Raw genomic sequence first — 22,308 nt, 5'->3', positions numbered from 1 at the left:
TGCTGTTCAGGCGTCAAGGCGGGGGAGAGGGTCACACCGTCCACTGGCCCATCATGTTCCTTAGCAGTCAGGAGGTCAGGAAGAGGCTCAGTCTCCTCCTATTTTCCAGCTTTGGTCGCTAGGATGCCCCCTTCGGACCACTCCAAGTGGGACTTAAGGCGGTTCATATGTAGGACCTGCAAAGGGTTCCTTGGAGACTGCAAGTTCACCAGATAGGTGACTTTTTTGGGACAACTAGGATCCCTTATGAAGTGGCCCACCTGACCACAACCATAACATGCCCGGCGGCCCTTCTGGGCAGGTTTTCCTGCCAGGACCCATGGCTTCTTCTCACTGGGGAGCTGAGAACCTTTCCCTTGGGAATTACTTTGAGGCCCTTTTTGGAACTTATTCTGTTTACCCTTGTCCCCCCCACTCTTCTGCTGGGGACCCTGCCCACCTTTGGTAGTCTCCCACATCACCTTTGTACGTCCCTGGTACTGACCAAGCGGTCTGCCTCCACAGCAAGCTTCCCTAGGTCAGTCAGCTTACTGTCAATCAAATGCTGGTGTAGCTCTCTAAAACAACTACCAGACAAGTGAACCCATGCAACCAAATCATATTGCCCCTGAAAATCGTTCACCTGGCTACCCTTCACCCAACCATCCAGTGCTCTGCAAAAATAGGACACATACTCCACCCAAGTGCATGACTCAAGCTTCTCACAGGCCCTCAACTTCTGCCGATACAGTTCTGGGGTCAAACCATAATTACATACCTTAAGGCTTCCTTCAAGTGGGCATAGGACAGTTGCTTCTTGCTTGGTATGGCTAACAAAGTTTCCCTCCCCTCTGTCACAAAGCGGCTCCACAACCCCGCTCCCCAGTCTCTCTCCGGGAATCTGTGGGACCTCATTGCTACCTCATATGCCTTATACCACTGACCAATATCCTCATTCTTTACAAAATTACTTCCTTGGGATGTACACCTTCCCTTCTCAAGGCACTGGCCTCCAGCTGCCACCATTGGAACTGGGTGCCACCCTCTTGGCCTTTATGTCCAGATCCTTCAAACCTCTCTCATGCTCTAAAAGAATCCTCTTTTCCACCATGGACAGTTTCTGGTTTTGTAACTCTAACTTCTTACTCTCCATGTCACACTCCTTCCCCAGCCTGAGCTTTGTAAGCTCCAACTCATGCACTCTGCTTCTCTCCCTGTCCTCCAGCTCCTCTGGAGACAGTCCATTTGAAGATACACTTCTGGCACCCGGATGGTAACCTCCCTCCAGGCAGACCCGATAGCCCATCCTGCTGCCCATCTAAATTCTCAGCCTCCACCATAGGCTCCTCGGTATGCTCACTGGCATTCCTTTATTCCAACCAGGCCCTCAGCGCCTTTTGGGTATTCCTCCTTTCTAGTGAGGCCAGAGATTTTACATTTTCTGCCGACAGTTTTCAATTGTGGCACAGTGTAGGTGTCAACTCTATCCTCTTCAAATTCAATATCCACCGATGCAAGTGATGCTGGTTTTGGCATGGTAAAAATTGGCAGTTCTCAAGTTGCAAAGAATTCCAAGAAGAAAATGTTCCACCAGTTGTATGTGGTTGTGTGATGGTCTGCACTATACTATTAGTGTACACCAATCACTGCATGTAGGGCACAAATGCAAGTCCAGATCCTCACTGCAGACCACCAATTTTAAAAATGGGGGTCTCTAGTTAACAATGGTTTGCTTCGTTGTCCAAGTAGGGACCCTTCTTCCTAGCCGGGGTAAGGAGAATACACTTCTAAAATAACCCATGCTCACCCTCTTGGTAGCTTGGCAGGAACAGACAGACTTATCTCAGAGGCAGTGTGTAAAGCATTTGTGCACATATACAGTAATACAGTGAAAACACTACAAATGGGCACCACACCAGTTTAGAAAAATACATAATCTTTATCTAAACCAAACAAGGCCAAAACAACAAAAATCCACAATACAGTGATCAAAATATGACATTGAAAAGGTAGAAACAGTTGTGTTCCAAGCAAATTGTAGATGTGACACTTTAAACACAAAGTACCTTGGTTGCGTCAAAATCAGAAGTACGGTCAGCCGCAGGGATGGTGATGTGTCGACTCCTTACGTGCAGGGAAGGTGATGCGGCAGTTCTCGATGTGGCAGCAATGGCGCTTGCATTTAGTTCCTTCCGCTGCGGTCCTACGATGCATTGGTTTTTGCAGCCGCACAGCTGGACCTTCCTCGGAATCGGTGAGGTGATCTCGGCCTTCGTAGATCGGTGCATTCGATGCGGCGAGTAGCGATTTCTCGTTCCGCGGGCAGGCGCTGCGCTGGTTTCGTAGCCGATACGACAGAAGCAGTTACGAATGCGTCGCACTTCTCCTCATTGCTTTATTGTTAGACCTGGCATCATTGGTGTGGGTTTCCCCTTTATTTTTGCATTTGCCTCCAGTGTTTTTGCTGTGTGTTGGACTTTGTTTTGCTAGTCTAGATGCTTTGGGCACTTTGCCACTGCTGATCAGTGCCAAAATGCAAGTGCTCCCTTGGTAAATTGTTGGTATGGATTGGTGTTTTCATGATTGGCATATTTGATGTACTAGTCAGTCCCTAGCACAGAGCACTGTGTGTGCACAAGGCCTGTAAATCAAATGCTGCTAGTGTTCCTGCAGAACTGATTGTGCCACTCACAACCTGTAAATGTAACTCAGATCTGCCGCTGCAGTATCTGTGCGCAGTTTGGTACTACCTTGTCAACCTGGCAAGTGCACCCACTTGCCAGACCCCAACCGTCCCTTTTCTTACATGTTAGTCACCCCTAAGGTAGGCCAAGGAATCATTGTGGGCAGGGTGCAGTGTGTGAAAGGTAGGACATGCCCTGATGTGTGTGGTAAATCCTGATAGTAAATGCTGCCAATTTAGTTTTTCACTATTGTAAGGCTATCTGTCCCCATAGGATAGAAAGTGGAGTTTGCTTATAACACCTTATCAGCATAACTGCCCTTGGGAACACGATCGAAAAATAAAGTTTGATATACCTGAACTCTGAATGAGGTAAATAGTCCCAGCTGTTACTCCTTGTGACAAAAATTGGCAGTTTGTCACTGTTATGAAATTCCAGAAGTGTAGTCAGGCTTTTATTTGGTTCTAAACATATTTTAATTAATTGCTGAGTCTTCTTTCTGTGTGATCCATTTAATTTAAGTTCAGGCGATGTTGATTAAATAAAAGTAGGCATAATACCGACTGAATCATGCAAGCTTAAGACTCATACACAATGTGTTATCATTAAAAACACGTTTTGGCATGATGCCAGCGATCGTGGTTGTCTGCAAGCCACTTTTTTTTTTTTAAGAAAACACAGAAATTTAGCAGCTTGTACTTAAGAAAAGAAATGAACGTATATTCTTTTTATGTTTGATCCACAATTGATGTCCATTAAAATTAAAGGTAATAAGAATAATGTATATGTCTATTTTTTGTTTTTGTGCATGTGCAGCAATCAGCCCCCGGGTGTCGGAGATAAAATCCAGCAAGCAAAAACTATGTGGTGGAGAACGTGTCACCTTATCTTGTTCGGTGATGGAATTTGCCCCCAGAGATATACATATTTTCTGGAGCACAGGATGGACTGTCTTAACGTCTGAGCATATTACAGAAACACTTACACTTGAGGAAAATGGCCTCTACCATTTAAACAGTGAATTGGTGACAGCTAGAGACACAAAAGAGGCTGAATATCTGTGTGAGGTTTGCCACCCACAGACTGGGACTTCAGTGAAAAGAAAATATGCACTAACATATAGTTAACTCAATGCTAAACTATAATATTAGAAACCACAATGACCAATCATGAAATCGAAAATGTGAAGTGCAATTGAGGATTAAGTTTCTAATTTAACAAAGTGAAAAGGACATCTGCGAAAAATTGATGACTGTTCTGTCCAACCCAGCTCACATCCTCTTCCTCAAGGTGCAGAAGACATTGACAAACCCAATGGGTCTTCTATGGGATTTTTAAAAATGCTGTGTTAAATGCACTGTAGAATGCGTGAAGCATGATAATTTGTGTTGTTTTAATATTTGAGAAATTGGAAATATTTATTAAATCACACACACATATGTATATGTACATATATGTGTGTGTGGATAGATAGATAGATATATAGATAGATAGATAGATAGATAGATAGATAGATAGATCTTACACTGACTGATTGTACTATACCTGTTGTGTTTGAGAAACATGTTTTTATACCTCCTCTGTCTGTTAGAGAAGCTTGCACTATGCATGATTCTATTGTACCTGCTCTGTGTGAGTGGATCATGTCCAACTATTGCCATTGATCTATCCAGTCTGTCTTTGTAGCTTGCACTGTTGTAGTTTCTGTGGATGTTCTGTGTGTGAGCTAAGGAAAGCTTGTTGTGTAAATGCTCGTATTTCACACTGTGTGCATGCAAAGCTTGCACTGCTGTCACTAGTGCTCTACAAGTTCTGTGTGTGAGCAAAGAGAAGTCTGTACTGTACTGTTGATCCTTTATTTGAGAAGGGAAGCTTGCTGCAAGGATGGTGTTACCAATGTAAAGTTTGATAATAAGCATAACCTCTTGTAACCAGAGAACCTTTGACTGCAGATGCCTGGATTGTACCTGCTCTGTTTGCTAAGGAAGCTTGTTGTGTGTAGGCTAGTGATATTTCTGCTCTGTATGTTACGCAATCTTGAAGCTTGCCATGCAGGTGATTGTACTGTACCATTTTGTGATGCAAGCATGAACTACATATGCCTGTACTGTATCTGCTCTGTGTGTGAGGGAAGCTTGCTTTGTGAATGCCTGTTCTGTTTTGGCTCTGTAAAAAGGAAACTTGCACTGAAAGCGCTTGTATCATGCCTCGTCTGTGTTTTGGGAAGCTTGCACTATGGGTAATTGTACTGCACTGTTTGTCAGCATGCTTGCACTGCTGATGCCTGTATTATACCTGGTCTGTGTGGAAGAAGGAAGCTTGGACTGCAGATGTGTACACTGTCCCTGCTTGCTGTGTGTCTGTGTGGGATGGAAGCTTATACTGGTATTGCCTGTGCCAACTAAGTCTGAAGACTGAAAACTTGCCCTAATGTATCTGTTCTATGTGTGAAGGACACTGGCAGTAGGGACATGTCTTGGGGACAAGCATCTGTGTCCTGTATGTGATGTATGTGTTAGGGAAATTTGCAATGCAAATGCCTCTGCTGTACCTGCTCTGTGTGTGAGGGAAGGTTGCACTGTCGATGCCTATGTTGTACCTGCACTCTGTTAGACAGAAGTACAAACATCCAGACTACAAGCTTCACTGTTTGTGAATACAGACTGAACAACGGATGCCTGTATTGCACCTGCTGTATGTGTGAGGGAAGCTTGCTCTATCAATGGTTGTACCTTTCTGCTTTTAGTCTCACGGAATCTTGCGGTGTAGATGCCAGTGCGTACTTTGTAACTGTGTAAAGGCAGCATGCACTGTACTTTACCTTTTTATGAGGGACGCTTGCGACATTGATGACTGTATTTCACCTGCTGTGCCTTTTTCAACAAAATCTCAAAGATGGCAAAGGGGAGCCGTGGTATAGAAAGCATTGAACCAAAGTCATTTGCTGCAGGCCGAATATGCTTTTAAAACCGTCTCAGAAGCTTCTCTGTGGGGAGTTATTCTTCGAGATCTGGTGGAAGACATTTAACAATAGATTAAATACTTTCTTTTCAAATGAAAAATATGGAGCAGACAAAGGAAAAAAGGGAATCGAAAAACTGAAGCAGCCTCAGTGTTGTCCGTGATTTCTTCAACCCACTTCAGTTTCCACATTAGCAGAAAAGTGAAGAAAGACAGGGCGCAGTGTCCATGAAGCTCAATGAGAGTACATTCAGAGGCGATGAAGGGGCAGGGCGCAGTGTCCATGAAACTCAATGAGAGTGCATTCAGAGAAGGGGCAGGGCGCACTGTCCATGAAGCTTAATGAGTACATTCAGAGGCGATGAAGGGGCAGGGTGCAGTGTCCATGAAGCTCAATGAGAGTACATTCAGAGGCGATGAAGGGGCAGGGCGCAGTGTCCATGAAGCTCAATGAGAGTACATTCAGAGGCGATGAAGGGGCAGGGCGCAGTGTCCATGAAGCCCAATGAGAGTACATTCAGAGGCGATGAAGGGGCAGGGCGCAGTGTCCATGAAGCTTAATGAGAGTACATTCAGAGGCGATGAAGGGGGCGGTCGCATTTACAAACTGTGAGAGTCGACAACGAAGTGCTTAATTTATATCCGAATGAGTGCTGGTGTCCGAAGCTCTGCTCAGAAGCCCCAGGCTGGTGTCATTAAACGTCGGTGCACCTAATACCAAGGCTGCCTAGTCTTGAATCCACCTAAGGCCTCTTTCACCCACTGTCAGTCTCTCCCTGCCCCTTTATCTCACTCTTGCAAGCTCCGGTTTTTCTCTTTCTGACGGTTTTGCAGTGCAATAAGTAACTATCACTCTTAAAAAGCATTATTTAATTTCTGTTGGTTGCACTGCCCTTGCACCCTCTGAGCCAGAGGTCATGGGGAAGGTGCAGCGGGTACCAAAGGGCAATCTCTGAATGATGTGGTACTGCAGGGAATTATCAGTACCCAACCCTCTAATGCATCTTGCCAAGTTTACAGGATGAGCAGAATATGGTTGTGGAATAAAAGTCATTATATGAACTCGAGTCAATTCAAACACAGCCTAAGCATGGCTTTCTTAAATACAATTTACCACAAAGGTTCTAATGGAGGTAAAGAAGAGCGACCACTGCATATCTGTTCCTAGAACCTTCACAACACATTCACTTAAACAATGCTTATTCGCTAACATCGAAGAATGGCTTAAGTTCGGCTTCCAGCTGCCAACAAGGATGATACAAGTAAATATCATATTTAAACAACAGTCTTCCACCACTGTAAAAAACGAATAGGCAGCTTGAGGAATAAGTGAACAAAAGATGGGATACACCAACGCATCAGGCCACAGGCCTTCAAACTGGGGGGTAGGCACCCCTAGTGGGGGCTTCAAGTGACCCCAGGGCAGGAAGGCTGCCAGGCTCTGGCCAAAAGAAGCGTTACGCTGGTTTCAGTGCTTTGTTTTAAGTGGAAAAAATTCTCTGCAGTGAGCTGCTTTTTCTGTAATGGGACCATCACTACCATATTTTGCCATTTATATCCTAGCTTGGAGTATGTGCAAAAAAGGTAGGGACTCCAAATATTCTTCAAAACCCCTACCTTCATTTCTAAAATCACACTGTGGGTACTTTTACATGTTAGTAAGGCCTGCCTGACCAGAATCATCTGTTTGGCAATCATGCCATTTAAAACTGTAACATAGCAACTGCAATGTTTAAACAAATCTAGACATATTTAAACATTGCCAATTTAATAGAATAATTTAGAAAAAATTATGAGGGGTCCCAAGTGTGCTATCCCACAGTCGGCACTGTGGGGTCAGTGCAGGTAGGCCTCAAAGGCAGGAGTATGATGCGGGGACAACTACGAAAGTAATTCAGACACACACAGTTATACAGTGTCGGGAGATGAACCCACATGCGGTTCCTCCCCTTTTATTAACCTCGCAGGCCATGCCTGGCCTGCAGATGACTTGCACACAATATCCGGCCGGCTGGCCAGAGCACAGGACCACTGACCCACTACACCGATGACTTTCTTTTTCCACTAAGGGGTGGGGGATTGAGGGGCGGCGCAGCATTAAAAAGTTTGAAGACCTTTGCCACAGGCTATTCACAGGCAGATCAAACAAAAGGTACAGAAACAAAACAAACTGGAAGTTGAAGGCTGCATGATGGGAATCCTGCATATGGGCACTTTTTGTTGGCATGGAGGCAGCTGTATGCATAGAAGGAAAGGCTTATCCCAGCCTCATTCATTTTCGTTTATTAGCCAGCAAGGGACATAGAAATAGGACAGGTTGGGTAACCTTACCTAGATCATGACGAGAGCAACTGATGTTATTACAAGGCAGAATGACGGTCCTCTGCATGCATTTAGGAGGTCTAGGTGCACAGATGAAAACAAAACAGGCAATCCAAGCTGTTGCAGCTGCATAGGTTCAAAGATGGAAGGTGCTACTGAAAAAAATGCACTGTTAATTGGCAGGTCTTACTGTTCAATATTGTCATCTTTCATTATATTTTATTTCATGTTTTCTTTCATGCACGAAAAACATGATTTTCTTGATGACACCAAATATTATAAGCCTTTCTTTAAGAATGTGTTGATTTTATTGGGGAAGCTTATTTTAAGATAGCTTCCTGAGAGGCGCAGTAATACACAATGGAATAGCATGTCACTGAGTGAAAAATGCCCCTCTGGGTTGAGCTACGACGCGATTGGTAAAGTCTGAGAGCAATGGTTGAAGTGGGCTGACACACCCGCTCTCTCTCTATAGTGTAAAGAATAGGTTTTGCAGAGAGCTAAAACTATCAAACTAGACCTAAAAATGTCTCTCACATAACAGGGAGCAAACTCAAGCATATTTGGGACATTAGTTTGGTTTATTCAGACAACAGACCCCTACTTTAAGGGCTTGCCACATGAAAAAGCAAAGTGACGACAGGTCCTGCATGCAGGGTTGGACTGGCTTATAGGGCATTCAGGCAGTGCCCGACGGGCTGGTCTGACAGGTCAGTGTTTGGGCCACTTTTTTGGGCTGTCTGTGGTCGTGTGTTATGGTCTGCCTGGCCAGTGTTTACTGTGGATTTCTCTATTAAAAGAAACATTACCTGCTGCAAGCTCAAATCCATGCAGTCTGCCATACCTTGCAAAACACTTATTCAGTATTTGTTTACAAGATCAAAACTGCCCCGATTTTCAAACATGGGTCACTTTTTTTGCTAATGGTGGGCATTTTTATTTTAGTGCTCTGGCCTATTTTCTGGCCCAATAAGAACTTGCCTGCATGCTGGCATTCCACAGAGGACTTGTCATCTTTGTTCATTCCCTTGACTCTCAAAGTCAAAATATCCACTGGGCTGCTACATCTTTAAATTACTTTAAGCTCTGATTAAAAACTTCCGGACCAGTTTTACAACATATGGATTAGGTATGAATTAGTTCTAAATGTCCAAGCTTAATTCACCTAGCAGCTTCTGCAAGTGGTTGTGTTGTATTGCAGGCTTAGGCAGTCTTTCTGAAGGGCTTAGGGAAACCAAATCAGTATTCCTCCACCTTAAATTTTCTTTAAATCGGGGATCAGTAATTCTGAGGTGTAACAATACCGTACAGTTACAAGTTTTGCCCCGAGAAATGAGGAATGAGTATGGCAATAGGTGTAAGAACATTACTTCTATGGTATTTGCACATTTATTGCTCTTTCCACTCACATACATTCCTCCAGCTTTTAATTGATGAGATATCTGGGGGAGAAAGTGCCATGAAGAGTACTGCACCCACGCTGCTTTCAGTACGCTAGTGAATGAATTAAATTAAGATATCTGGGCTGGGATTCAGCACCAGTAGTTGTTTCTGTTGAAGGTCTTTTGAGGTATTTTTATTTATGTTACGTTATGCATTGATTTCAAACAATACATGTCACAAGAGTACATTTCCGTTGTATTTGTATAAAATCAAAATTATAGTTATGTTCTGCTCTCTTTTGGATCAGGAACATGATTTGTCTGTATTGTTCTCACAAGAAAAGGGAAGAAAATATTAAAGTATTTGTTTTTCAGAGCACCACATTTTACTTGTGCTTAAATTGTCAAAATAGTATATATCATATTGATGGAAATGTGTAACCTTTATAAGAGTTGCTTATTAATGTATATATGTATATCGCCGAGATCTCGGAAGTGACGAATGAGTAGGTAACTCTGCAGGCATCTGACCTTGACGCAAGTGTGACAGTAGGCACCGCCTTCCACCGGGATCTAGTTACGAAAAATGTTTGTGCCTTAAAAACTATCTAATCTGACGCACTTTACACAACTATGCATACCTTAGTGTGTGTGCATAGTTCACGTGATTTCAGGGCTATTCAACCCTGAGCCACGGGTCCAGAAGAAAGCCAATCAATTGTAAATTGATTGGCTGAAACATGTAGACCACATAACTTGGATTATTTTCATAAACTTTTAGTGACGTGTGAGACCATACTCTCTCATTCACGCCCAAATAACTTGGTTTTAACCCTACCCCAGGAACCTTATAATAAAGAATTTGGTACCCTGGAGGTAGTTTTAAATATTTCACTCTCACAGTATCCACTCACCCCCAAAAACTCAACAAAAAACCCAGCTCTGCTGTAATCAAGCATCTAAGCACACCCAGGCGGCATTTAGCCCTCTAGGTGGGAACCCTATGATGAAGCATGCTACCAACTAGGTTGGTGAGTGAGGGTTCTGTGGTGATATGGTGTAGAGATCAGCCAGAATACTGTGATGTCATCTAGAACGTTAATGAGCATGTCCTCCTGAGCGTTCCCTGTGTGGCAGTTACAGCTTGTGTCTTCACTCTGCCAGCTGGGACGGCTCTCTGTACTCTACGATAAATACTATTTGTGGAAAACTATTTCAGCGTCACCCACACTTCTTTACAGTGGCGACAGAAGGCGGGATCCTCTGCCTGCTGCCATTTTCTCCTGCTGAAGACCTTTGTGAACTGTGTCACAGGTGTTCCTTGCCTGTGTTATGGGAATGCAGCTGTGAGTAGATTTTTTTTTTTTCTTCTATCTCCCCTCCTAAGGCACTGCTGCGCCACCGCGCTACCTTGTACAGAGAGCCGTACCCATTTTGTTGATTTTCTAGTGCCTGTCCTGCTTGGTGTTGCCTACTGCTCCTGCTTCTGCCTCGCATCGCTAAAATCAGCTTGTCCGCTTTCTTCTACTTATGCTGCGTTTTTGTTTTTGTGACTTTTCAAATATTTAAAGTATTTCCAGAGCCTACCCGCAAGGCACTTCACTCGCACTGTATCTACCGCCGAAGCACACGCGCCAACCTGTTTCTCCTCGAGCTGTGTGCGCACACCAGTATAGTTCTGGTTGCCGAGCAACGGCATCTCCACACGCGTGTTTACCCGCTTCACCGCGAGCTTGTGCACGCACCAATGCTGTTCCGGTTGCTGGGCAACGACGTATCTTCACGGAATTAAAGTGAAGACTTGTTCCCTTTTCTAATTTCTATTTTTAAGATCCTACCTTAGATGAAGCAATCGACATTGCCAAGAGTATCGAAACTTCAATGGAGGATGCTAAGCAACTTGAGACTGCTCTATCTAATACAACTATTTCTGGTGCTGTCTCTACCAAACCTCCTTGTATCAAACCTCCTTTTGTCACACCTGGTAATATTAGAAGACCAAGCATGCCTAGAGGTGGAAGAATTTTCACGCAAAGTAGACAATCTAATCCCAGAATCTATTGTTACAGATGTGGATCATCTTTACATGTTTCTTCTTTTAAAATTTGTCTTACCATCAGTCAACAATGTGGGCAATGCGGCAAAATGGGCCAATTTGCCAAAGTCTGTCTGAGTGGCAGAAGAGGAAATGTAAGATGTGTTATCAATGAAAGTGATAAATTTTAATGGAGATGTTACTAGTCAGGAATATGTCATAGTAGTGAAAAACTGCAATGAAAAGCAACATTTACTACACATTCCTGACCCTGAGGTCGATGTCACAATCGAAAAGAATCAGATTCAACTGTTAGTAGACTCAGGAGCACGCATTACTATTGTATCACAAAATCAGTATGTTAGATTTTGGTCTGAAAAGAGCTTATTTCCACCGGATATTCTCACTGTAGCCTTTGAAGGTACTAGAATCGAATTGTTGGGCTATTTTTGGGCTACCATTGGTGTTTTAGGGGAATCCATCAAAGGCAAAGTGTATGTTGCAAGACGAGGGATCAATGTTCTTGGGCTTCTTCATCAAGCTGAATTTGGATTGACCATCAAACCTGGTCTAGCTAATCCTGTTTTCATCGACAATCTAATCAAAGCTCGTCTTTATTTTGTGTCACTGATTCCCTGTCCACCATTCAAATGAGCAGTGATTGGGAATGCAAGTTTAGCAAAATATTTGAAGACCGTCTTGGAAAGATCACCAATTTTCAACATTCTATTAGAGTTAAGGATAATGCCATCCCAGTCAAACATAGATTACACAATGTTCCCTTAAGCATCAGAGGTGATCTTTCCAAACATTTGCAAACATTGTGCGATCAAGGTATCATTGGAAAAAGTCGAGTCTACTCTATGGCTTTCTCCCATAGTTTTGGCAAAAAAAGGTCTGGGGATTTGAGGATGTGTGTTGACTTGCGAAGCCTCAATTAAGCCATCTGGGTCGATGGTTTTCCCCTTCCACGCATTGAGGATCTCATCTCTAAAGTGGGGTCATCTTCGTGGTTTACTAAGCTAGACCTTAAAGCCGCTTATCACCAAGTCGAATTACATCCTCCGTCCCGACATCTTACTGCTTTTGTTACCCCCGATGGTGTTTTTCAGTTTTGCCGTCTTCCCTTTGGTTTGGCCTCTGTGGCCGCTGTTTTCCAGAGACTCATGACTGAAATGTTCAGTCATAACCCTCACGTAGTAGTCTTTCAAGACGACATTCTTATCTTCACAAAAACTGAAACTGAGCATGATTCAGTGATTGATCAAGTTTTTAGTGTGTTACAAAGCAGAGGTTTGACGCTACAGAAAAGCAAACGCATCTTTAAAGCAAAAGAGATTGAATATTTAGGTCATATCATCTCAGAACACAGTATAAAACCTAGACCAGGCTTAGTCAAGAGTATTGTTGAAGCACCTGCTCCTCAGAACAAGGAGCAACTCATGTCCTTTCTTGGTCTTTGCGAGTTCTGTGCAAAGTTTATGAAGGATTTTGCCAAAACCACTGAATGCTTCAGATTACTACTAAAGAAAGGAGCTACTTTCAAATGGTCAGAAGAGTGTGAGAAAGGTTTTCAATTAATTAAAGATCATATTGTCAAAGCTCCAGTTCTACAAGCTTTTGTAGAAGGCAGACAAACTGTTGTCACGGTTGATGCTTGTGAGTATGGACTGGGAGCTGTGCTGTCCCAACATTTAGAGGGAAAGGAGCACACAGTGGGATTTGCTTCCATGACTCTTCGTCCTGTTGAACGGAAGTACTCCGTCATTGAAAAAGAGCTCCTAGCTTGTGTCTGGAGTATTGAGAAATTCAAACCATATTTATGGGGTAGATCTTTTATTCTGAAGACTTACCATCGACCTTTGGTTGACATTCTGTCTGGGAAAAATATTAAACGCATCACTGCTCGCTTGGCCAGGTTGTCGACCAAACTATTTGAGTATGCTTTCAGTGTAGAATATGTTCCTGGGGGAAGGAATAGTAGAGCAGATTGCCTTTCCAGGCTTCCCATTTCCGATACTGATGAGCAAGACTGGGAAACTGAGGTAGAAGAATGTTTTGTGGCAAATGTTAGTCGGGAATCCTTGTCTTTTGTAGAAGATGACTGGATAACAGAAGTTGATAAGGATGTTGTGCTCAGAGAAGTTGCTTCACTTATCAAAAAAGGTTGGCCAAAAGAGAAATGTCTCTCTTCTGATCTTCAGATGTTCTGGAAGGTTAGTAATGAGCTTTCAGTTGAGGGTGGAAAAGTAGTCAGAGGCGACAAACTGGTACCTCCGATGTGCTACAGAGAGAAAATTATTTTAACTGCACATTCAGGTCATCTTGGTGCTACTATTACTAAGAGAAAAGTCTGGTCTGATTTTTGGTGGCCTAGGATGGACACCCAGGTTGATGATTTAGTTAAACAATGTGCACGATGCAATGCCAGTGACAAAGTTCTTGTCTTAGTGGGTGTTGTTGAATCCCCTGTACCTCCTCCTGGTACAGCCTGGCAGAAGTTAGGCATGGATTTTCTTGGACCTTTTCATGTCCTTCCTGACAATTCAAAATATTTTTGGGTTCTTATTGATCATCTGTCCAGGTGGGTTGAGGTTGAACCCATTAGTGTACCCGATTCCAAGAGTGTAATTGACTGTTTGAACAAGATTTTTCTCAGGGAAGGTTATCCTGAAGAAATTCTTACGGACAATGGTGTCCAGTTTGTCTCCCACGAGATGAATTCTTTTCTACGAGTTTGTGGTATTAAACTCACCAGAACTCCTCTTTATCACCCGCAGAGCAACGGCAAAACTGAAAGATTTAACAGAGTTGTTGTGGAGTGTGTTCAAGCAGCTTTCAGATCCAAGTGTTCTGTCTTTCAAGCTGTGAAGGGTCTGGTTTGGTCATATCGTACATCGGCTCATGTTGCCACCAATTTCAGTCCATTCGAACTCATGAGAGGGAGAAAAGCTTCTTCCCAGGTTTATCCCTCTTGGATGCTAAAATCTTTTCACCATGGTGGTGACATGAGAAGCATGTGGGAATCAGCCAATAGAAAACATGTGCTAAAAAACATTGAACCTACTGCTCAAAAAGAAATTCACAAGATTTGTGTGGGAGATTGGGTTAGAGTAAAAAACCCTGTCTCAGTAAGAAAAGGTTTTTCTAAATTTCGATATTCTCAGCAGGTGGTAGATATTCACAAGAATGCTGTGAAATTGGCTAATGGAAATTGGTGGAGCACCTCACGTGTTGCTAAGGATCCTTGTTCATCTTCCAGAAATGTGAAACTTAACAATACTGTTTTAGGGAGGGGGGATGTCAGGAGGAGTACCAGGGTTCTTACCAGGCCAAGTAGATTATGTTTAAGTTCATCTATGTGTTTTACTTATTTTGACCTGTAATATTATTTCCCTTGTTTTTCCTTTCTGTACCTTCCTCTTCCATTTTGCTTCTCTTTCAGTTGCTTCAGTTCTTTTATTAAAAGGAGGGAGGTGTGGTGATATGAAGTAGAGATCAGCCAGAATACTGTGATGTCATCTAGAATGTTAATGAGCATGTCCTCCTGAGCGTTCCCTGTGTGGCAGTTACAGCTTGTGTCTTCACTCTGCAAGCTGGGACGGCTCTCTGTACTCTACAATAAATACTATTTGTGGAAAACTACTTCAGCGTCACCCACACTTCTTTACAGGTTCTTTTATAAACCCATTAGGTTTCCTGCGAGGGAGATTTTTTCCGATGACCTTGACTATTGGGTTGATAAAAGCTACGCTTTGAGCTCGTTCTCTTTGTTTGTTAAATTCATTGTTAGGGTAGATGAACAAGCCCCTGTTTTCCCTCCTCTTTCTCCCTCTTTTGTTAAGATATATGTAAAAATAAACAAAACACATACATTTCTTCAGAACAGTTAGATTCTACACATCACAGATCAATTCTACAATTTATTTTTGAATATTCCAAGGTGATTTTAACAATTGTCGTGCCATATGTACCAAATAGCATAAAATAAATGCATGTATTGTTTTGGACGCTTAAATGTGTGGGATAGCAACCTTCAAATATAGTGACTGTTATAAAAATTAATCACTTCACTTTGATAGCTTTATTTCGGTCAATGACCATAAAAGCACAGATAAAATATATACATATACATAAAATACATAAATAATTCAATATTTTAGATAAAAAGTTATTAAACAACAGTTATCAAAGTAGCAGCAATGAACAATTAAATTCCATTTGTATTAAAAGTAAATAGTTGATTAGATTATCGAGGCAGACCTTCTTCTCCACATACCATATAAAAAACGGGAAACAGAGAACACAATTGGGGGGAAGTGTCATAGCGTAAAATCCTGCAGGCTTGTGCACAATGCTTTATTCCCAAATTTCTGCACAATGGCACAAGCCAGACTCTGCGTATTTCATTATAAGCGGTGCAGAAAAATAAAACATGGGCAAGGTCTTCTTTGGTTTTTTTACAGACAGGGCAGACCCCCGCATCTCTTCCCGTCCACTTGCAAGTCAATTCCCCAATCGGGAGGCAACCATACCTTAATTGGATATATAATTTCTTTGCTCTGGGCGGCTGGATCAAATCTAGGAACTCCTCCCTGCTAGGGGTCAGTTTTACTTGCAGGAATTCCGTAGTCAGCCTACCCATAGATGACAGGCGGTATAGTTGGTCCAGATTGTGCTGTCTAACTAGAGCTAGCAACTCCGTTCTTTTTACCGCCATACAGCCTTCCTCTGGAGTCTCCCATAATTGAGGAAGACCAATCTGATATAATGTGGCCTTTATATGGGATAGCCAAGGTATGTTTCTACTCTTCAGCTGATCCCAAATTGCTAGAAACTCAGCTCTGTAATCTCCGAGCTCTGGTGCTGTCCACAACCTTCTCCAGTACAGGAGGGGTCTGCTCGCCAGGAGTTCAGAGATAGGCTCTAGATCTAGCCTCAGGGGTATCAGCGGGGTGCTCTGGGGTAGCCCTAACAAATTTCTAATAAATGTATGTTCGACCTTAGACAGGGCCAATACACGGGTATAGCCCCAGAGTTCTGCACCGTACATTGCAGCAGGTCTAGCTTGGGCTTTATATATTTCAAGACCAGGGGAGACTGGCTTAAATAGCGTGTTCCTTTGAAATTTATTTATGCCCCCCGCTATCTGCGTGAGCCTCAGGGCAGATTTGACCACCTGTGGGCCCCAGCCAAAATCTTCAGTCAGGGTAACACCCAGGTAGACAAAGGTACCAACCCTTTCTAGTGGGATGCCATTTAGGACTGGGCAGGGGCGAGTGCGCTTCGGGGGGCCAAAGATCATGAACTTTGTCTTTTCTAGATTGATCTCCAGCCCCCGCGAAGCGCAAAATATTACAAAGCCATCCAATACCCTCTGGATGCCTGTAGAGGTTCGAGACAACAGTAGAGTGTCGTCTGCGAACATTAATGCAGGCACCCGTCCAGATGCCAACCGAGGAACATCGCTATTCTTAACCTTATCTAACTCACCCACCAGACCATTAATGTAGAGGCTAAAGAGAGTGGGGGCCAGGGCGCAGCCCTGGCGTACTCCTCTGGTAACTGGAAAACGTTCTGAAAGCTCTCCATTTTTCCCACAGCGTACCTGGGCAAAGTTATCTTTGTGGAGATGCTTCAGAACATCTAGTAGGTAAGGCGGGAGGTTTAGATCCTCCAGGACCTTCCATAGACTTTCTCTGGGCACGAGGTCAAAAGCAGCCCGTAAGTCTACGAAGACCAGGTAGAGGCTACCCCCTCCCAAAATTACGGTCTTCCAAAACAGGACCTGTAATCTAAAGAGCTGGTCCAAGGTCGAGATCCCTGCTCTAAACCCTGCCTGATAGGTACTTAATATCTTGTTCTCCTCTGTCCACCCGAGTATTCTATCTAGTATGATCCGGCCCATAAGTTTCTGTGTAGTATCCAAGAGACTTATAGGCCTATAATTCGAGGGAACTAAAGGGCAACCTTTTTTATAAATAGGAACAATTTCAGCCCCTGCCCAGGTATCTGGTAAATTAGCTCCTGCCAAAACTGCATTAAATAATACAACTAGATAAGGTCCCCAGATTTTAGGTTGTGAACGAAAGAGATCACCTGGCATTTTATCAAGCCCTGTGGCTTTATTAGAGGGCTGCCTGGCAATAGCGGATTCTACTTCCTTGATTGAGATATCCTCAATGCTTTCAGAAGTCATCCGCTTCCTAATTCTTAGGTGGTCAGAGTGGTTTCCACGATCTGACAGCTCCTGTGGACAATGCTCGTGTGTAGGATCTAAATCCGATAAAACACAGAGTTGGTCATTTGATTGCATTATCATAGCCCTATTCTGTGGCTCCAAGGTGATCGAGGGGGAAGAATACAATGTGGCAAAGTGCGTTTCCCATACTGAGGGAGCAATATTAGGCAGAAAAGATTCCCCGCTGCCTCCTACAGAAGAATTTACTAGCTCCCAAAAGAGTTTAGCGTCCTTTGTCACCAGGGCATCCCTCAGCGCTTCCCACCTCTCTTCTTCCCATTCCAACCTACTCCTAGACAGTTCCTTCTTATACGCTTGTCTAGCATCTCGTATGTTGGGTTTATTTTTTGATTTGATTGCTGCGAGAAGGTTCTTTTTTTGTTCCCTACACCTAGTGTTAAACCAAGGGAAAGCTTTGGGCACATACTTCTTTGCTCGAGCTATCGGGTAGAAAACATCCCCCAATTCCATCACTAACTGTTTGTGTGTTTCCACTGCCTGCATAGGCCCTATTTCGGCAGCCATCCGGGTTATCAAAGGTATCGCAGTTTGATAAATTTTCGCGAGTTGTGAAGGTGACGTTGCCAGCCGAGGCCATTTCACCCTTCTGCGATTGTTAGATAATACAAGGGGAGGAATTGCCACATTTAATGAAGTGTCAGGGTTTTTTAGCCCGAAGGCCCCTGGCTTCAAAGTTAAAATCAGGGCGTTGTGATCACTATCCTGCCTTTTTTCAACCTTGAAGCTCTTTAACTTACTCCAGTTTTTAGCTTCTATCATTATATAGTCAATGATGGAGACCCTATCAGTCCGGTTAAACGTTCCTATTGCTGGGCGGTCAGAGTCCATTCTCCCATTACACGCCCGCAGAGACGTTGTAAGGCAGAAGGATTGTACTTGTAATACCAAAGGTGTCCAAGCTCTGACTGGGGCAATATCAGGGTCTGGAATGTGCCATAGCGCATCTACCTCATCCTGCTCACCCTGATCCACCCCTCCCAATGGTTCAAACTGGCAGTTGAAGTCCCCACCAAGGACTATAGAAATACAAGGATCTAGCCCTGAGATAAATGATGTCAGCTCACTCAGTGTAGTTGATTCTTTACCGTTTCTAATTGGCCTCGAATATACATTAATTAGTGCTACTGGGGGGTTATTTGGTAGTTGTAATAAAACACATTGGAAATCCAGCGAGTTTGTTGGTATTTGTACAGCCTGGGTTCCCAGATGTGTGGCTACCCATATCGATAATCCCCCAGAGGGGCGGCCTTTACCTAATGATGTTGCGAGGATATTGTAGGTAGCAAAAGTCGGGCTACTGCTATCCTCCAGTGCCCATGTCTCCTGCATTAGACAGATATCGAATTTAGTCATAAATGCAGTCCAATCTGGGGTACCCAACTTGTTTTTTAGGCCAGCTATATTCCAAGAGACCAATTTTATACAACCTTGTGTCGGATCATCAGAATTCTCAGTGTCCAAGCTATTTATATTGGTTTCCCTGCTCACACTCGTCTGCTCAATTTGTGAGCTGTTTGTACAGTCTGCTAGCGGTACTTCTTCCTCTGTGGCCCTTATCCGGCTAGAGGTTTTACTGGTGGGTTGGTGATCTAATTTTTCGCCTGAGCTAAGTCAATCCACCTCTTCCAGTACACTGAATCTATTCCAATGTGGCTGGAGCGGGTAGAGAGGAGTACGGATGGACCGACCTTCTCTATATATTCCTCTACTTTCCGAATTACAGGATGGGAGGTGATGCCCCCTATTGAAGAGCCTGGCTCTAGGACAGTGTGGTTCCCAGCTATGGATAGGATAGAAATAGGAGAGATGTAGAGCAGATATTTGGGTGTTTTGTCTATAAGTGCCACTACTACATATGTATTGTACAGCAGTGGGATCCCTGAAATTTAGGATTACTACATCTCCTGCTACAGTCTTTGGGTTCCTCCCAATCCAGCCCACTCTTCTAGCCAGCAAAATTTCTCCTGAAATGTCTCTTGGTAGGGGCCTGTTCACTGTGAGCCACTGAATAACACCCACCAGTGCCACGGCAAAGGTTTGCGCTTCGGGAGGTAAGTTTATTGTGGGTAAGTGCTGGGCATTAGTTTCGGGTATCATATTACCTTTCGTGGGGATGCTAGAATTGTTACTCAACTGGCCTTGCTTTGATTTAATCGGGACTTTATCAGGTTTACTTGCCAGAGTTTTTGTGGGTTGGCTATTTCTTTGCTGGGAACCAACACTAAAAGTGTCTTGGGGTGGAGAGGGTGTAAGTTTTTGGGTGTCCAAAGTCACTCCCGTATTTACAATCTGTACCGGTTGACTAATAGTGCCAGGTACCAAAGTACAGGAGGCTTTATGTTGCTGGGCTTCCATCGCAAAAGGGGCCAACGATCTTTGGGGATTAGCTGCCTCAGTTTTCCCCCCACCTCTGGCGTTTAACATGGAAATCAATTTATCAAGTTTTGATACCAGTGGCTTAAGCTGGGTGAGAATTGTGCGTTCCAAGGAAGTTTGTAGGTCCGTGACCATATTAGCAACCCAACACGGTATTCCTGGCGCTGAATCACGTAGATTTTCAGATGGAGTCACCAGGTCATGATTGGTATGGATATTTTTGTTTAATTTAGTTGGGGCAATATTATTTTTTTTTTTTTTATTCCTCGGACACGACTTACATGTATCCACCCTTTTCTTTATAACGGGGGGAGAAGCCAATATAATAGATCTATCTCGGGGATCTTTAGAATTTTCTGTTGGCACCTGGCTGGAGGGTAGATCTATATAAGATGATGTCATAAAAGAGCTAGCCTCCAGCGCTTCAGTCATAGTGACCAAAGTGTCTCTTTCCTGACTTGGAATGTACAGTGATGGTGTAATGGAGAGCCGTCTCTCAGTATTCTCGATAGCATTTGCCACAACCCCAATGGTCTGCTGCAACATCTTATCAATAGCAGTCAACATTGGTAGTGGCTGGGGACCTGCAGCTAAAGACTTAGTATGTGACCGTGTTGCAGGGGTTTTGGCATTTGTTTTCCTTCCCCGTTTCATCATTTCCTTATTTTACCACATAGAGCAGATAAATACAATATAGGAGTTAGTTCTGCCACTAGTAAACAGTGGATGGGAATAGCAGTCCAAACAGTTAGTAGTCTCTAGTCCGTAAATAGAGGGTCTTGTACATCAATGGGTAGTTAGCTTATCCATATGCCTATGTCTAGTGCTAATCAACTATAAATCAGTAACATAAAACACCGTAGTGACTCACAATCTCAGGGCGAAGGGGATATGGCCCAGCCCGGCCTCTTCCGGCCCCGGACGGCCACAGACGGCCCGCCCTTTGCCCGGGCTTAGCCCGGCGTTGCCCGCGCGCGGTCCCGCGACGCGGGGGTCGCGGTGGTGTTTTGTGCGCCTCCTGGCGCGAAAACTGCGTGGGCGGCTCCCCTGCCGCTAACAGTTCTGGGGGATGTAGTCCCGTCCCCACTCCGCGGCCGCAGATGGTGGAAACGGCGGCGGGGGACGGAGCTTCCAGTGACAGGGGGTGTCCGGCGTCAGGAAGCAGCGGCGGAAAGCAGCGACAGCGACAATCCCAGGTAAGTCCAGAGGAGAAAGTGGAGCCCGCTCTGCCGGGGTCGCGGTGGTGTTTTGTGCGCCTCCTGGCGCGAAAACTGCGTGGGCGGCTCCCCTGCCGCTAACAGTTCTGGGGGATGTAGTCCCGTCCCCACTCCGCGGCCGCAGATGGTGAAAGCGGCGGCGGGGGACGGAGCTTCCAGTGACAGGGGGTGTCCGGCGTCAGGAAGCAGCGGCGGAAAGCAGCGACAGCGACAATCCCAGGTAAGTCCAGAGGAGAAAGTGGAGCTATTAATCAAAATAGCAGAGTAATAAAGTATGTTAAAACAAAGCAAAATTGAAAACTAAAACTTTTAAATGCTCTGCAAATGTTAGGAATTTGCAGTGGGATGCCAAAAGTGAGTTGATATCATTATCTTGATTCATGGGAGAGGCTCAAGTAAAGCAAGCAGAATCTAATCTGCACTAGTGGTGGCCTCAATTGAAGCAATGGTATTCACGGACAAAGAGAGCATGCTTTAGGAACGACAAAACAAGGTGATTTGATAGAGTCTCACATATTGAATCATCTTTAGAAATAGAAATACATTTTGAAAAGCCCCAACCTTCCCATTAAAATGTAAACTTCGATTTTTGCATTTTTTTGTTTGTTTGAGGATTAAATAAAATATTTTGTCATTTGTGGATTTATTGATGGCTACCTGTTTCTGTTTTTCTAGTTTCAAATTGTAGAAATGGCTTGGGCAGGGGTCCCAGGTTTCCACTAGCTATTCACTGGGGGCCACAGAAGCAAGAACCACTTTCCCAAAGCATGCTTTTGCTATTATGGCAGGCTGGCATTGTTCACAGTGACAATATATTTAGTTTGTCATTTATCATTTGGAGACCCAAAGTAGTTTTGAAGGTGTTTTGTATTTCACATCTTAGCATGGAGGTGCTAATTATATTGCCGAAGTTCATACTATGTATGCAGTAGGTGTACACCATGATCACAGAACGAGACGAGAATGTGCTGCAGCAGTTGTATTGTGTACATCATATAGTCCTAGGTCACTCTCTATGCACAGTCTTTGCTGGATGTGACTTCAGACCTTGGTCACTGATTATTGTTGGGACTGGTCTATTAACATGCCA

The 22,308-nt window shown here is 43.9% G+C and overlaps 1 protein-coding gene across 2 annotated transcripts in view; it reads left to right on the top strand.

The window, feature by feature from the left end:
* The window catches only part of LOC146857529 (uncharacterized), a 223,115-nt gene extending 213,408 nt beyond the window's left edge, over positions 1-9,707 (top strand). For both annotated transcript variants that reach the window (XM_085648070.1, XM_085648071.1), the window contains exon 10: positions 3,480-9,707. In XM_085648070.1, coding sequence (XP_085504196.1) covers positions 3,480-3,790 — 311 coding nt within the window. In that variant the 3' untranslated portion in view covers positions 3,791-9,707. The remainder of the gene's footprint in view (positions 1-3,479) is intronic.
* Positions 9,708-22,308: the final 12,601 nt, after the last annotated feature.

This window comes from Triturus cristatus, chromosome 3_2, assembly GCF_964204655.1.
Source record: "Triturus cristatus chromosome 3_2, aTriCri1.1, whole genome shotgun sequence".
Lineage (NCBI taxonomy): Eukaryota > Metazoa > Chordata > Amphibia > Caudata > Salamandridae > Triturus > Triturus cristatus.
The sequence above is the reverse complement of the archived record's forward strand: the minus strand, read 5'-3'. Positions and strand labels throughout refer to the sequence as shown.